The following is a 15,225-nucleotide window of genomic DNA, read 5'->3' on the forward strand; positions in this document are numbered from 1 at the left end:
CAAAACATGGCTATACTCTATACTAAATTTTTTGAAAAAGTCTATAAAATTGACTCAAAGTGTAACTTAGGGTAATATCGCTAAATCAAGGGTATTTGTATATTTATGTCATTTCGTTTCAGTGATTAATCAGTAATTCATTTGGATGGTTAAGTATTCTGTCAGTTTCTGTCACTAAAGCTGCCATGTCCTCATTTGTCTGTATTGCAAAATCTGCAAGAGAACTAAATTCTCTCCTTAATCATCATATTAATGAAGGTGTGTAGGTTGACTTATTTAATGTAGCAACTAAGATCAGCATAATAGTGAGAGAGAGAAATATAAATGAGTGCTAGTCTAACATTAGTGCTTATTGTGACAGAAAAAAAGTAAAAATAGTAAATAGGTTTAAAGGCTTTATCTGAAGAAACAGCAAAAGTACCTTAAAGTTCTCAAATAGGTACCATGTTTGCTTTAAAAAAAAAAAGGAAGCACAACTAATTATTGATTCTATAGAGTAAATAAAAATTAAGTATGTACATAAAAACAAACCAAATTGTAGATTAATTAAATTGATTTTAATTCAATTTAGTATCATTATAATTTACAGTAAAACTAAATATTTCTGCTAGTTTCATTGGTACAGAAACATAAGAAAGCTTCTTCAGTTTACTAACAATCAAAGGCTTGAAAATATAGCAGGTTGAAAGGGATATAAACCATGCTGATGCGAGATTTAATAGCTGCAATTCTAAAAATGTCCAGGAGGAGGTGTTCAGAACATAATGATTACGTTTACTAGATTAGTGAAGCTGCTGCTTTATTGCATCACAAACAAGCCTTCAGGTTTCTGAATCTGCACAGACCAAAATAAGAGCAGCAAAAACCTGAACTGGCTTGAACAGCCACAAGCCAGGAGTCAAACCTGTACAGGACACAAGACCATCGCAATGCACACTCCTATACACAATGCCAGTAGAGAAGCATTGATGATTTATAGAAATTGCATAAACTCTGCACATATCTGTTTACTGGCTCGATTCTCCCAAACCATAAATAATTATCATTAAAATAATTTGTAGTCATCCTTCCCATTTCAGAATGAAATACAATCATGTTTTTGACAAACTTCATACAATCTGAAATTATTCTATTTCTCTTAAATTACCTTACAGGAATTCCACCTTTAGATCTTTGTAGCACAATGATTCCCACCATTCACCAGATAAAACCAGACATAATTTAAGAACTGGCTGAATAAGATACAGAAGAAACGTATAGTAGCTATTATGTAACTAAACAAGCATAATGGTGTCCTCTCATTGTAACATTGATGTTCTTCACAGTCTGCCTCAAACAGTATCTTTTCCTTTTAGTTAAAGGACATTTTCTGTGGTGGAATCAGTCTAATTTAATGGCATTGTTGGGCTAGGGTGAAACAGATAACAGAAAAAATAAAAAGTATGGCTAATTTATTTTAGTTAATTAACAGGCAAACCTGAGAAAAGCCCTTGCTTTATCAGAATCATTGATGGCTACATATCAGTTACTGTGACCTGACTGTATAGGCCTTTTCTTATTCTTCCACAAATACATTTCTGAATAAGGCTACATGATTGTACAGTCGTTGGCTCCTTGATAAGGCAGCGCTAGTCTTCTGTATTTGATCTGTGCAAGAATTATTTTTAGTATAGAATTCACACATTTTCCTCAATTTTTTTATGTGACTTTCTCTGGGTACTCCATTTTTCTTTCCCCATACCCAAAGACATAGAGAAATTGGCCCAGTGTAAATGTCCGTTTGCATAAGTTGGCCTGGTGATGGAAGATTCTCTGTCCACGGATGTTTCCTGTCTTACACCTAGTGCAGCTGTAATAGGCTCTTGATGGTTGTGTCACCGAACTGGATTAAGAGGCCTTAAAGATGTCTCACTCACTGGTCAAGGTGAGACAATCTGATCAACATACTTACCAAATGAGCCAGATATTCTTTAAGATTTTTTTTTGCTTGTTTTTATTAAAATTTGTGTAAGATGTTTAAAAAATAATCCACAATTGCATGCCATCATAGAATCTACAAGGAGGATAAAGAAAAATGAATCTATAGTATGTGCAATACACAGCTTTAAAAGATATCTTGGAGATTCTGTTCCAGTTGGCCATATGCAGTGATAGTTAGAACTTGAATGCTAAAGTAATTGAGTCTTCGCCACCATTTCAAACTGTATTATTGTCAGTTTGTTGAGATTAATATAAGTTTTTAAATAGTCAAATCAGTTGACTGTTTTTTTTTTAAATATATTTAATTTATTTTAAGGATTGCATTACAATGACTCTGTGGTGGGTTTGTTTCCTGCCTTGCGCCCTGTGTTGGCAGGGATTGTCTCCAGCAGACCCCCGTGACCCTGTACTTAGGATATAGCGGGTTGGATAATGGATGGATGGATTACAATGACTACATTAGAAGTCAGTAAGAAATACTGTATCATGTCTTGCTTAATTTAGATACTTCATCCTCTAAAAGAATGAAAAGATTTAATATGAAGAACCACTCAGAAATATTGAAATATCCAAGAGGTTAGCAATTCTCAGGTAACTGAGGACAGCATTGAAAAATGCTTGCTAGATTCTAAAACAAAACACTGAGCTGTTTCTCATAACATTATTTTCTAATTAGGACATCCTTTTTTCAAATGTGTTATGGTAGACGGACTTGGATTCTCTCAGTTGGCAGTGCAGTGTACGTTATCCCAACAGATTGTTCATTAATGAGGGATATCCTATTGAGTACTACTCCAGACAGATCATTTTAGAGGATAAGGTTTATTGTGATCCCAAACTGTCTGAGAAATAAGCAAAGTCTTTACATGTGACATTCACAATTAGAATCTTTGGATAGCAAGATGTACGTAATTTGAGGTGAGTTAGATCACATTTTAAAAAATAACTTCACACCTATTCAATAATGCTTGTTGTTCTCTGGTTTCCTCCCAAAGACAATGTTTAGGTGGATTGGTGCTGCTAAATTGGACCTAATGTGTGTGTGTGTGTGTGTGTGTGTGTGTTCACCCTGCCCTAATCTTGTTGGGAAAGACTCCAGCCACCTGTGACCCTACTTGGGACTAAGCAGGCTTAGAAATTGATGGTGGTGGTAAATCATGCTTATATCACTAACATCAGATTGTAAAATTAACCAGCCCTCTACCATTTACTTAAATCAGCTTCACTAATTTTGTGTAAGTCTTCCGTGCTCTTCTGACAGCCTTATTATTACACTAATAAACCTTTGTCAGTCAGTTTCTAGAATTTATTTTACAGTTGTTAAGGTGACTAAAGAATAATATGACAAAAATTTGGAATAGTAACTCACCTGAGGCTTACTCTGACGACTTTACAATTTGGATGCTCTGGTCAAATTTGCACTGCATGGGCGTGGATTACTTTCCAAAACTGGGTGATTGAGGTGGGGATGGAGTTGTACTTTGATGGATCACTAGTTCTTAATGGACACCATCAGGACAGCCCTTTACAATATGCCTTTTTTACATCAAACATGGAAACACACCTACAGTGCCATTTTTTTTCTGCACTATACACAAATGTGTTAGCCTGTATCCCGCTGCACACATGACGTTCATGCCAAGTTTACATACACATGTCAGCTGAGCTCTATCTCTGATATCAATTGTTTCTGTCACATATGAAATTAAATAATAAAAAAAAAACATTTGCTACAAAATAACACATAAATGAAGAGGTCATGAATAAGCTTTTCTGGATAAGCCGCATAATTAAAAAGTATAAATAACAGCAAATAAAGATAGTTGAGTATTGTAGTCAGTGATCTGCAGAATCCCTTTATTTTGTAACTTGCTTAATGTTTTAAGTGTTATGGAGATTTATATGTGTCAAGTACCATTTCTATATCTTCTAATCTGTATTTTAGTAAATGCTTTATAGTGTAAGCTGTCTGCGGTGGGTTGGCACCCTGCCCAGGATTGGTTCCTGCCTTGTGCCCTGTGTTGGCTGGGATTGGCTCCAGCAGACCCCCGTGACCCTGTATTCGGATTCAGCGGGTTAGAAAATGGATGGATGGATGTAAGCTGTTGAGATAGGCCCCAGCCCCTGTGAGCCTCAACTAGATTATACAAGATTGATTATGAATATTGTGACACTAGAGGGCACTGTTGCTCCTCAAATCCAGACAAACGTCCAAGACACCAAGTAAAAGCACTAGAAATATTTTTTAATTTCTCCCTTCTTTAAAATTGTGCCACAGTGCACCACAGTCACCCCAATAAACAATAAATCAATATTCAATATCTACAAATAACACAATCCTCCTCTCCCAGTAGCTCCGTCACACCCTCCCAGCTCCAGTTCTCTCTTCTGGGTCTCAACCAGTCCTTTAAATAGTCCTTGACCCGGAAGTGCTTCTCATCTTCTGTTCATGTGACTTGTCAGCACTTCCGGGTCAGATGTAGAACTATATGTTTCTTCAGCCCGGAAGTACTTCTGTTCTTCCGTCCCTGTGACTTGGGAGTACTTCTGGGCTATAAGGAAAATAAAAATCCCAGCGTCTCCCTGCAGTGTCACACGATGGCACCCAGCAGGGCTGTGATGCCGAACTCCATCTCCCATGGTGCCCTGCGAGAATCTGGGGCACTTCCGTGCTGCAGGGAAGACGCAATCTAGTGTCCTGGATGTGTCAGCCGGGATGAGCTGTCGGCCGTCCATCACAATATATTAATATACTAGGCGGCTTTGCCCCCTGGTTGCTTCACTTAATAACCATGCGTGCGTTGCGCCAGCAAATTCACATCTCTGTTGCTCGTGTATGTGGATTTCACTTTCATGAAACAACAAAACTTTTATTTCTTGCAGATATGCCTCTTCATCAGGAGGAAACACCACTTTTCCCTGATGGCAACACGAATTAGATGATCTACAAGTCTATGACTTAAAGTTTAAAGCCAAACAATATCTACATACTTCTGTCACATCACCTATGTCCATATATTCACTCTCTTTTCACTTTTACCTTTTCATCAATATTGTACTGAATATTAATTCCGTGTTTGGAATTATACCATGACAACGCCGTGTATAACTGCCCATGAGTGAATATCGTTTCTTTCTCTCTACAAGAAAAGTGTCTGACAATTGCATTCACACAAATGAGAAATGATTGAACCGTGTGCGTGGTTATGTGGGCAGGACTTTTTCAAATCTCTTTGCATAAGCTCTTGTCTCGCAGGGCTTGAAATTTTCTCTCGCGAGATTTCACTTTCACCAGACAACAAATCTTTTAATTCTCGCGGATACGCCTCTTCATTGGGAAGAAACACTACTTATTTTTTTCCCTGATGGCAACACGAATAAGATGATCTACAAGTCTTGAACTTAAAGTTTAAATCTGAACAATATATTCAATCTCTTTTTGCTGTTCCATTATTTCACTAAGTATTAATTTCCGTTTGTTTGCGCTAATGCAATCTTTACTATCCTTTTTTTTGAGAGAATTTTCATTCTTCCATTATCTCTAACCTGCTCTGCATGTTTACCGCACCAAAATTTTGAATTCTTTACGACGTTTTACTTTGTCATCTACTCTTTGTGGCCGTGGTTAAATCTCTTGGCACAAAGACTCCTCTTGTGGGACGTGTAAGTGTCTCTCAGAGAAAATCATGTCTCGTCTCCTTCCAAGATTTTTTTTTATAATAGAGAGATATAACAGCTACAGTTTTTCTACTAGGCCTGGCAGCTAAAATTACTTTGAACATGCATCCTTCTAACATGCCAGCTGTACACCCACAGTTGAGGTAATGAGTTGAACCCAGCTGGTAAGAACTGAAGCATGGCAGGTCATGAATCAATAGTTATCTATGTCTTGACAACACAATATAATCCTGAGGCCATTCTGCAAACATTAAAGTGAGATGAATATAAGCAAATTTAAGTAGCATAAAAATTGACACAAATATAATCTTTTGTGAGCCACTAGAGGGCGTGACCCAGACACAGACAGGCAGCAGACAAGTTTTGCCACACTCCACACATTTATTTTTAAGAGTGTGGTCACTCCATGTGTAAAATTTGCATGTTCTCCCTGGATGTATTAAATGCTTTTCCCTCTGGTTACACTGGTTCAAATAACAGGTTAATCACTTCACTCTCACATGGTGTCTGTGTGTGTGAATTGGCCTGCTCTTTAATAAGTTGGTGCGTTTCAGAGAATCTATGAACTAATAGGGCCGACATTCCCGAGCGCAGATCGAACAAAAGGTGCAAAGCTGGAGGGTGTCAAGAGACACAGTATACTGCACAATTACGAGGGGGTCGAGGGGTGACAGGAGTAAGAGGAGGCCAGAGAAATCTCGTACAAGCGAAGAGATCGTGATTAAGCGGCCATCCACATTTACAGATGTGACAAGGACTGCGCATGTGACCATCAGGTGTGCCCGTGAAGATTGACAAAGTGAGACGCCAACGGGTCTACATGGGTATTTATTGTTTTGGAGGCGCCCCCACTGACTATGACAGTACAAGTTTATATAGATGTGCCGTTGTTGGATATTTTCCAATTTTGATAAACAAAAATAGAACAGGTCTGAACATCTAAAATGGTATTGTCTGCTTGTCTCATTCATCGAGACTCGTCACAAGCATAACCTGACATTCTTGTTCATTGGTGTCCAGAGAATTATAGCAAAATGTTAAAGAATGCAAATTATTACAAAATAAACAATTGGAAAATTGTACATGTACTCGGTCAACGCACATAATTCTGACAGTAGCAAGGTAAATGTATGTCAGCACTTGACGCTATTTCACCTTCATACTGACCTGTCCTCCGTTATGTCACTCCCTCACAAGCATGAGCATCATTGTGGGGGCAAAAAGAGTAATGATTACCCAAGGTCATATTGGGTGTGGGCAGTAAAAGCCTGGAATGAAAAGTTTGTTTTCGATAGGAACTAAAGTGCTAATTTGCCCCGCTTTACTAATTTACTAAAATAATTATTTCAATTTGCATGTACAAGGACGTGCGATAAAGCATTTTATCCTTACATGTTAGCAACTTTTATTAGGTCCTGGCTGTTTATTTTGTCATCCACTTTTGCTGTGGTAGTTTTTACTCGAAATCAGCTATCGAACCGGCATTTTTATGTCTGTGTTTTTGTCGCCTAGCTCCAGATTTTCTTAGTGCCGCCCTATGCGCATTGACTGCGCATGCGGTACACAAGAAAGAGCCTTCTCAATCCAACATTAAAAGCACACAGAGATAGTGCGTACACTCATTATGAAAACTCGCCCAGAAGCTGGGCAAATATTAAAGTCGGGGCAGGCAGAAATTGAAATATCTGCGAGTTCAATAATTAAAGACAAAAAAAAAAAAAAAACTTTTGCTACTGCGCAGTGTAAACACACTGAACGCTTTAAATAGTAACAGACAAGGGTGTGCGTCCTCTCGTCTCAACGCGCATGCGGCTTAGTTGACGCCGGGCTTAAAGACGTAAAGACTGTCAAAGGTAGGCCGTATTAACATGTTACAATCATAAAACTCTCAAAATCTTGTAATTCTGGGAGCAAAGTCATGGTGTATATCCGTGCAAAACTGGGTTCAAGGCAAGAAACATCTCTGGAAACCATGACAGTCCATCGCTGAGTCTATTTAAACACACGGCAAATTTGGAACCGACAATTAACCTACCTAGCACGTCTTTGGTAATGTGGCGAAAAACTGGACTACTGTGTGGCAAATCGCCTCAGACAATTAGCAAAACATCAAAACTCCACCCAAGCGCCTTCCATTACAATTTTATATTCCAAGAATCATATTAATTACACTTCTAAGGCAAATATATTTCTAATATGTTTGGTGATATACACAACTGACAAACTTCTTCAGTTGACTAGACACATTATAATTGCAGATACCTTTAACGCACTGTAAATTGTGATATCTAGAATAATTTTTATCTTCAGTTACATTTTGCATAGGCATGTCTATTTCCAATTATGGCCAAAATTTGATGAAAGATATACGCACAATTAAAATTTGACTAAACAATAGGAAAAAACTCAACTGAATGTATTATTATGTATCTCTGATACACATTCCGACTAGTTAATGCTGAGAACTCTCTAATTCGTACTTTTAACTATTCATACGTATATTATTATCTTAAATTCAAATTCTGATTGTGCAAACTTTTACATTTAGTATGTACGTTTGATGCACACAAATATACTGTAATTATCACTACTAAAATAAAAGGCATTTAATGTTAAAATGGCTTTAAATATCTGTAAGTTTACCTTTCAAGATAAATACAGTATCTCTAATTGCCGTTTTTACTAGTCAAAATATATTCCAGAACGCTCAGATTCGAAATCCAACCAATTATAATTACAGTTTATACTCTAAAACATCATTTTGACTCGTCCGAATGTAAAAATGAGTATACTTATACTAAGTAAAACATTAAAAGTCAAAACGGCTTGCTATAGGCGATACCAAATTGTCAGCATGCTTTTCCAGAAAATGCATAAATCGTTAATCCAGCCGATATTCCTTCAACTCATTTCATTTTTAAATGGAAGTCATGCGTATTTCTTTTTCGAAATCATTTCATGCACATGAATGCGAGCGGGTTTATTCCAATTTGTGAATTTATGTCTGAGAATTTGTTGACCATCTAATTTACACGTCCACTGCTGGCGTTTTTTCACATATTTCACACAAAGCGGATTTTGGTGTAAACGGCCAAAACAATGAGGTACAGTATCTCATTTTTTTAGTGTGTTAACTTAAGTAGTACTGAATTCTGTTTCATATGCTATCGTCCATATTCAATCCGAGTTTAAATAGATCGGATTATCACCCAGGATATGGCTACAGGTATATAACGTAATTTGCGTGCAGTATGAAACACTTTAAAAAAATAGATGGGCTTGCGCAGAACCTATTATACAGGTATTAAAAGATAATTTGTCTCATTCGAAGGGTCTCTGGCCATTGGGATGTGTCAAAGCAGTTCTAATAATACCATCCCGCCACTCTTGACTCCCGTTGTGCACCCATATTACCCTCTGAATGGAGGTGTAGGAAATCAGGAAAGAAAAAGTTAAGGTATATACAATGACAAAGCCCTTCTGCGGTAAATCAAAATAAAAATATGAGTTCTGTTTATAAAACGTATAAATTTGAAGAGCAAAAAAACAAAAAACAGGCACAACGCTTGCAACGCCCAAGTCTAGACAATATGCACAGCACATGCTCGGATCGTCTTTTTTCTCAGATTCCAATTCGGGTATCAAGACCTTGGTACTGTAAATACAGCCAATGAGAACTGTTTTGGTCATTTATCTAACGTGAATACATTTCCGTGCATTTATCCGAGTATAACACCCTTTTTTTTGACACCGATGTGAGAAAAAGCGTGTATGTGAATGGGTCCTGATGTTGGCAAGTATGGTCTCTCAGGAACACTGGGGACAGAACACAAACAAATCTTGGACAGGTTATCAATCTATCTATCTATCTATCAACGTTATGTTTCTGGAATGGATGAATGAATATCCAAGATGCATTATTCTACATCACCAGTCTGCATCTGACCAGAGTGCGGTGTCTCCTTTGTTTTTTAGCAAATGTTACTTTTTCAGGAAAGAAAAAAGAGCGCATCTCTGTGCACATGATGTTAAAGTGTTTCACAATGCCAGTTGGCAAACTTGTAGTTGACTTGTAGTGTTTACATCAGATTCCCTTGGTGACCTCTGACACCTTTAAATTTTAATTAGCATCCTCTGTGACGCTATTTGCATATGGTGGAAAGATGTCAGTTTTGTGCTGGTGTTGCTCATCGGTGGCATTGGCAACGGCACAACTCACCAATCACCAAGATTATGGAACGGTTTCTGTACAGATTCAAATTCCATGCTCATGAGGATAAATATACAATTCTCTTCTTTATTATTGCAGAAATATACCTCAGAATCCATCCATCCATTTTCTAAACCCACTTTATTCTGAACAGCATTTTGGGGATGCTGGAGCCTATGTCAGCAAACACAGGGAACAATGCAGGAACAATCCCTGAACAGGATGCCAGTCCATCATAGGATGAACTCCCAGGCACACACACTAGGGCCAATTTGGCATCACCATTCCACCTACCTTGTATGCCTTTGGACTGTAGGTGTAAACTGAAGTATAAGGAAGAAACCCATGTGGAGAACATGCAAACTACATGCTTGGAGGGCCTGGGATGTGAACCCTGGTCTCCTTATTATGAGGCAGCAGCATGACCACTGCATTGCTGTGGTGCCCTACCTTGGGATCAAGTTTTCTAATTGCACATGGCATTGCTTTGTGTATTTGTGTACAGTATACTGCTTTGTGTTCTGTCCATTTTCTCCTATTTACTGCATGTGTCATATCTGCTGACTTAGCTTGATCCTGATTTCATGTGCACAGAATTGTGGAGGCCTCAGGTACCCCTTTTTGCTAAAAGCATGTCTTTCTATTTTCTCAATAAACATGGCCTCCTCCAAGTTTTTCCCCTTACCAGTCTGTCATTCTGGTCAGCCATTAATTTCCTTAACCCACTACTCCAGTGCAGAATTGCAGGGAAGGTTCATTGATTTAACTTGTGGCTTTCAAAATAAAGAAGAAGTTCAGGCCAGGTAGACATGGCAGCTGGAAATGGTATTTTATTCAGCTTAGATTAGAAATTATTACTCCTCTCCTGCATTGAAACACTGATTTTCACTTTATCCATTGTGTATTGCTTTGATGCAAATTTTCATTGGTTTAGGGTAACAAAAAAGGGTGTCCTGCTCAAAGACAAATTTAAGATTTGGTAATCATAGGCACAGTGACCTAGGCAAAATCATGAAAAGTTGCACCAGTAAATATAAGAAGTATGATAGAGGCATTGCTTCATGTTTAAAATGAAAGTGATAGTGTTTCAATAAATGAAAACAATGTAGGGGAATCGGAAAAAAACAAGCAGAAGGTTTCAGATTACATTCAGCTTGTGCTTCTTGTAGGCTTTGTGGGCCGTGTTCATATCTGTTATGTCTAGATATTTCTTATCTTATCTTTGGACCTATATGTACTTATTTCTCACAATCTTATAAGCATGTAGAAGGTAGTATGAGAGGAATCTGAAGTGCAGGCAGAGAGGGGCACTTGGAGACAAGTAACAAGTCTTCCCACACTCAAAAAAAAAAAAATCCAAAGTCTGCTTTTGGATATGATCCGCAGTTCATTTGTAATATGCTTTGTAATGTTTATAGGCAAGCGTGACTGTAAAAATGTGTGCCACAAAAAATTTGTCCCCTGGTTTTCTAATAGTTTATCACATTGTGAACTGGCATTTACAAATTGCCCCCTTTGTTATTGTGAGTCGTCCCTTTAACTGATTGCTCTGACCTAGGAGGTTTGCTGCCTTGGATCTACTGTTACTGGGACAGGTTCTACCCCAACAACCCTGAATTGGATTAAACAGTTCAGAGAATGTGAAGTAATCTCTTAGCCATTATGGAAGATGAGTCTCCATAGTCTTAGGAAGCAACAATAAGTTGTGAGTAAAGCAACACATATAAACTCCAGGTTCAAGCCCAATTTTGACTGACTGTAGTACCCCGATCAAGAACCTACAGCCTGCCTCTGAAATTTTTGAAGTGCTTTGATAAGAGTGAAAAATTGTATCCAAAACCTGAAAGGAATATTAAACTGATTTCAAACAGAGGTCTAACATTTTCAAAAAAAGGCTATTTATCTGCAACACTCCTTAAAGGAGTCAGTTCACTATGCTATCCACTTTATTTTACAGACTTGACACATTGTTACATGCATGTAAAACATTTTACTTGCTCCACATTAATGTATGCTGCTTGGTTAGATACAACGTTTTCTAAACTTGCATCCATAATAGAGGATCACTGGGGCAGAAGCAGTTTGTGAAGTTGGTTTCTGCCTTGCAAAACTCATTCAAATATTTACAGTTTAGAGTCACGGGTTAACCTAACTTGTGTGTCTTTGGAATATAGAGGGAAAGTGGAGATCCAAGTTAAAGCCGTGAGAATCCTAAATCCCAAGAGGACTGTTTCATTTATGTTAGGTAGAATGCGCAGAGGGGACTGGGCGGTCTCATGGTCTGGAATCCCTACAGATTTTATTTTTTCTCCAGCCATCTGGAGTTTTTTTGTTTTTTCTGTCCCCCCCCTGGCCATTGAACCTTACTCTTATTTGATGTTAATTAATGTTGATTTATTTTGTTTTATAATTGTGTCTTTCATTTTTCTATTCTTTAATATGTAAAGCACTTTGAGCTACTGTTTGTATGAAAATGTGCTATATAAATAAATGTTGTTGTTGTTGTACACACAATGGAGAGCATCCCGGCTCCTAACAAGTTTTAATGGTGAGGTCTGACCACCGGATTCTGGGAAATGTAAGGCAACAGGTCAACCTATACAGCACCCTATACCACATAAGATTATTTACTTTGAATCTGGGTTAGTCTGGGGATGGCAGTGGTTGGCTCTACAGTCCTGTATCTCTAAGGAACATGGGTTCAAATCCTAACTCAGTCGCTATCAGTGAGTTGTTTGCCAGTGTGTTCATATTCATTTGTTTGGGAAAATGTGGTTTCCATCTGCATGTCGAAGATGTGTGTTAGGTTAAAATCCAAATCTAAACCAGCCTGGTGTTCTGTGACAGTATGTTGCTGAGGGTTGATTCCTGATGCTGCTTGGGATAACTTCAAATTCTGTGACCATACAATGGTAAAAGCGGGTTCAAAAACCAGAAGAGGTGGTTTACTTGGTTAAAGGGTCATATGTTACTGCTGCGAATGATTTTATATAAATTTAAATTAATGGGAGTGTTTAACCACTGTATATCATTTTTTTGTAATGATGCTCTGTAAATTAGACTGATAGGTTCCACTGCTATTGCAAAATACCTTCCCAATTTAAGGTACTAATAACATATCATGGATATTGGGATCGTATTGCTAACTTACTGCTAAAGTAAAGCAGATCTGACACTTAAGACATAGGATGGGCATGGAAAATAGCACTGCTCTTCTGAAAACACAATTGAAACAGGTTGACTGTTATTACTGCAAACATAAAGAACTCCCCCATAAAAGATGCTATGGAAAACATATTAATTAATTATATTGTTATTTGAGAAATCCCCTAAAAGTGGTTACATAAAGTGAAGATTTTTTTGCTAACATTAGGCAGTTTGCTCGTGCAAGTGTCTGCAAGCCCTACACTACTCCTGTAAAAGACTTTCTTAATGAAAGGTTCTGTATAAAACAGATTCATGTACTGCCCAGGTAAAGCACTTCTTTACAAAAGGCACTCAAAAATAGACGGTAAAACACTCATGGATTGTGCAGTAAGTTTAAAGTAATCTCGTCCATAAATATGAATAAAGATAGGACTATATGTTTACTTAATAGCACATTCTGATAGGCACTCTATGAAATAAAAATTAGACTGTACCGCCACTGTAGATGACACTATAGACACATAAAAGACAGAAAATAAGAAACAAAGCCTAACTAGAACAATGTTGTCCATTTGGAGATAGAGCAAGTTCCTCTTGTTAATTAATTGCCAATTCTCAGAGCAGTATTAATGCCAGCTTTGGCTCAGTCATAGCCACTCTTGGTTTTCTCCTGTGTACACCTTACCCAAGTGTCAATGCTGCTTTTGTTTGTTTTCTCTCCACCCTCCCAACCTTCTTCTTCTCAATCTATGGCATTCGGGCCCAACAGTGTTAAATTCCAGGTGTGAGGCAGAACATTAGATGGCAATTTAAGGAATGAAAAAAAAAAAAAAAATAGAATAAAGAAGTGGCAAAGCGGCTCAACTGCATTTATTGCTGGGGTGGTTCTACATGGCCGGAAGTAAACCAGTAGCAGGGCTGGCTGCAAGAATAAGCCGTCCCATGATAAGGCACAAGTGGATGGGGGCACCCAACCCCGTGTCTCTGCTGCAGCTCCAGCACAACTGCCTCTGTCCTGCCACTGTGAGTAGTGGCTGGAATCCCATGGTCTCTGTGCAGCAGATGGTACCGTATGCAATATTGCTTAGTCCTGCATTGCCAAAGGCACCTGGCTGGCGTGTAGGTGCGCTTCTCAAAGAGTCACACCCTGTCCAACCGCTTGAACTGCTCAATAAAAACATGCTTTTTCTCTAAATAGGAAGAAGCTAGTCACTTGAGTGGTGCATTACAAAGGGCAGCAGCATCAGAGTCTCCAGAATACTTTCCTTCTTCCTTGAAGAAGGTGCTGGTGAAGCCCTGCTCCATCACTAAAGCTAGAGGTCAGTCACTTTGTGCTCCAGTGCAGCTGCAATTTGCTGCAGCCTTAGGGTTAATTGCTTGTTCTGTGTGGCTGGATCTTCATCCAAGGCGTTAATGATCTAGAAGAGAAAGGAAAAAAAGTTAGGCAGACGTTTGATGGGTACCATGCAGTATGTGTCTTGTTCCCTCATGCTTACCTCATCGTAGTACTTGCTAGCATATTGGTAGAGCTGGTGCAGAGCAACCTGGGTATTGAGCTTGTCAGTGTGGGCCTGGAAGAGATAAAAGCAAAATGTAAGAAAAGCAGTTCCAATGCCCAGCTCGCATTTAGCTCTAGAAGAAAAGCATTTACTGTGGCTTCTCATCACAGTGGAGGGAATATATTTTCCTCCATTCACTTGCAATTCTCTCCAGTCTTTATGTAGTGCTGAACCTGGTTTAACAGGTTGTTACTGAGCCCATCACGGCACAGAAGAAAATGTCATCAGAACATAATGATCTAGAGGATTGTCGAGGGTTCTCCTATGCATCAAAAACTTACCCTAGATATTTCTGCCAGGTAAGTATTCATGTCCTGGTCACTTACTGACACCATTTGTTTGATACCTTTATAGTAACTACAAAAGAGATGAAAAAATGGTAAATGAGCAAACCAGCCAGGAGATCCATAAAAAATCCATAGAACAAAAAAAAAATCATATTGTGCCTTTTTTTAGTGTCAGTTCAAAACCATTGTTAGAGCAACCAACCCACCACATTTATTTTATCAAAATCCTTTGAGCTCAGGGAGAATACAAACACAGCCACTTACTCATCAACCATCTTCTTATAGGTTGAGATTTCCTTAGCGTAGAGAAGCTTATTGCTTGGTGAATCCTAGACAGACATAAAGTCAAAAATTAAAGGCTGCT

At 38.3% G+C, this 15,225-nt stretch overlaps 1 protein-coding gene across 3 annotated transcripts in view; it reads right to left on the reverse strand.

Moving 5' to 3' along the window:
• Positions 1 to 13,165: 13,165 nt before the first annotated feature.
• LOC120539602 (plexin-B2-like) overlaps positions 13,166 to 15,225 on the reverse strand; it is a 66,623-nt gene continuing 64,563 nt past the window's right edge. For all 3 annotated transcript variants that reach the window (XM_039769854.1, XM_039769853.1, XM_039769852.1), the window contains exons 33-36: positions 15,126 to 15,190; positions 14,856 to 14,931; positions 14,512 to 14,586; positions 13,166 to 14,433 (exon numbers count right to left, since the gene is read on the reverse strand). In XM_039769854.1, the coding sequence (XP_039625788.1) occupies positions 14,329 to 14,433; positions 14,512 to 14,586; positions 14,856 to 14,931; positions 15,126 to 15,190 (321 nt within the window). In that variant the 3' untranslated portion in view covers positions 13,166 to 14,328. The remainder of the gene's footprint in view (positions 14,434 to 14,511; positions 14,587 to 14,855; positions 14,932 to 15,125; positions 15,191 to 15,225) is intronic.

Source organism: Polypterus senegalus, chromosome 11 (assembly GCF_016835505.1).
Source record: "Polypterus senegalus isolate Bchr_013 chromosome 11, ASM1683550v1, whole genome shotgun sequence".
NCBI classification, from domain to species: Eukaryota; Metazoa; Chordata; class Cladistia; order Polypteriformes; family Polypteridae; genus Polypterus; species Polypterus senegalus.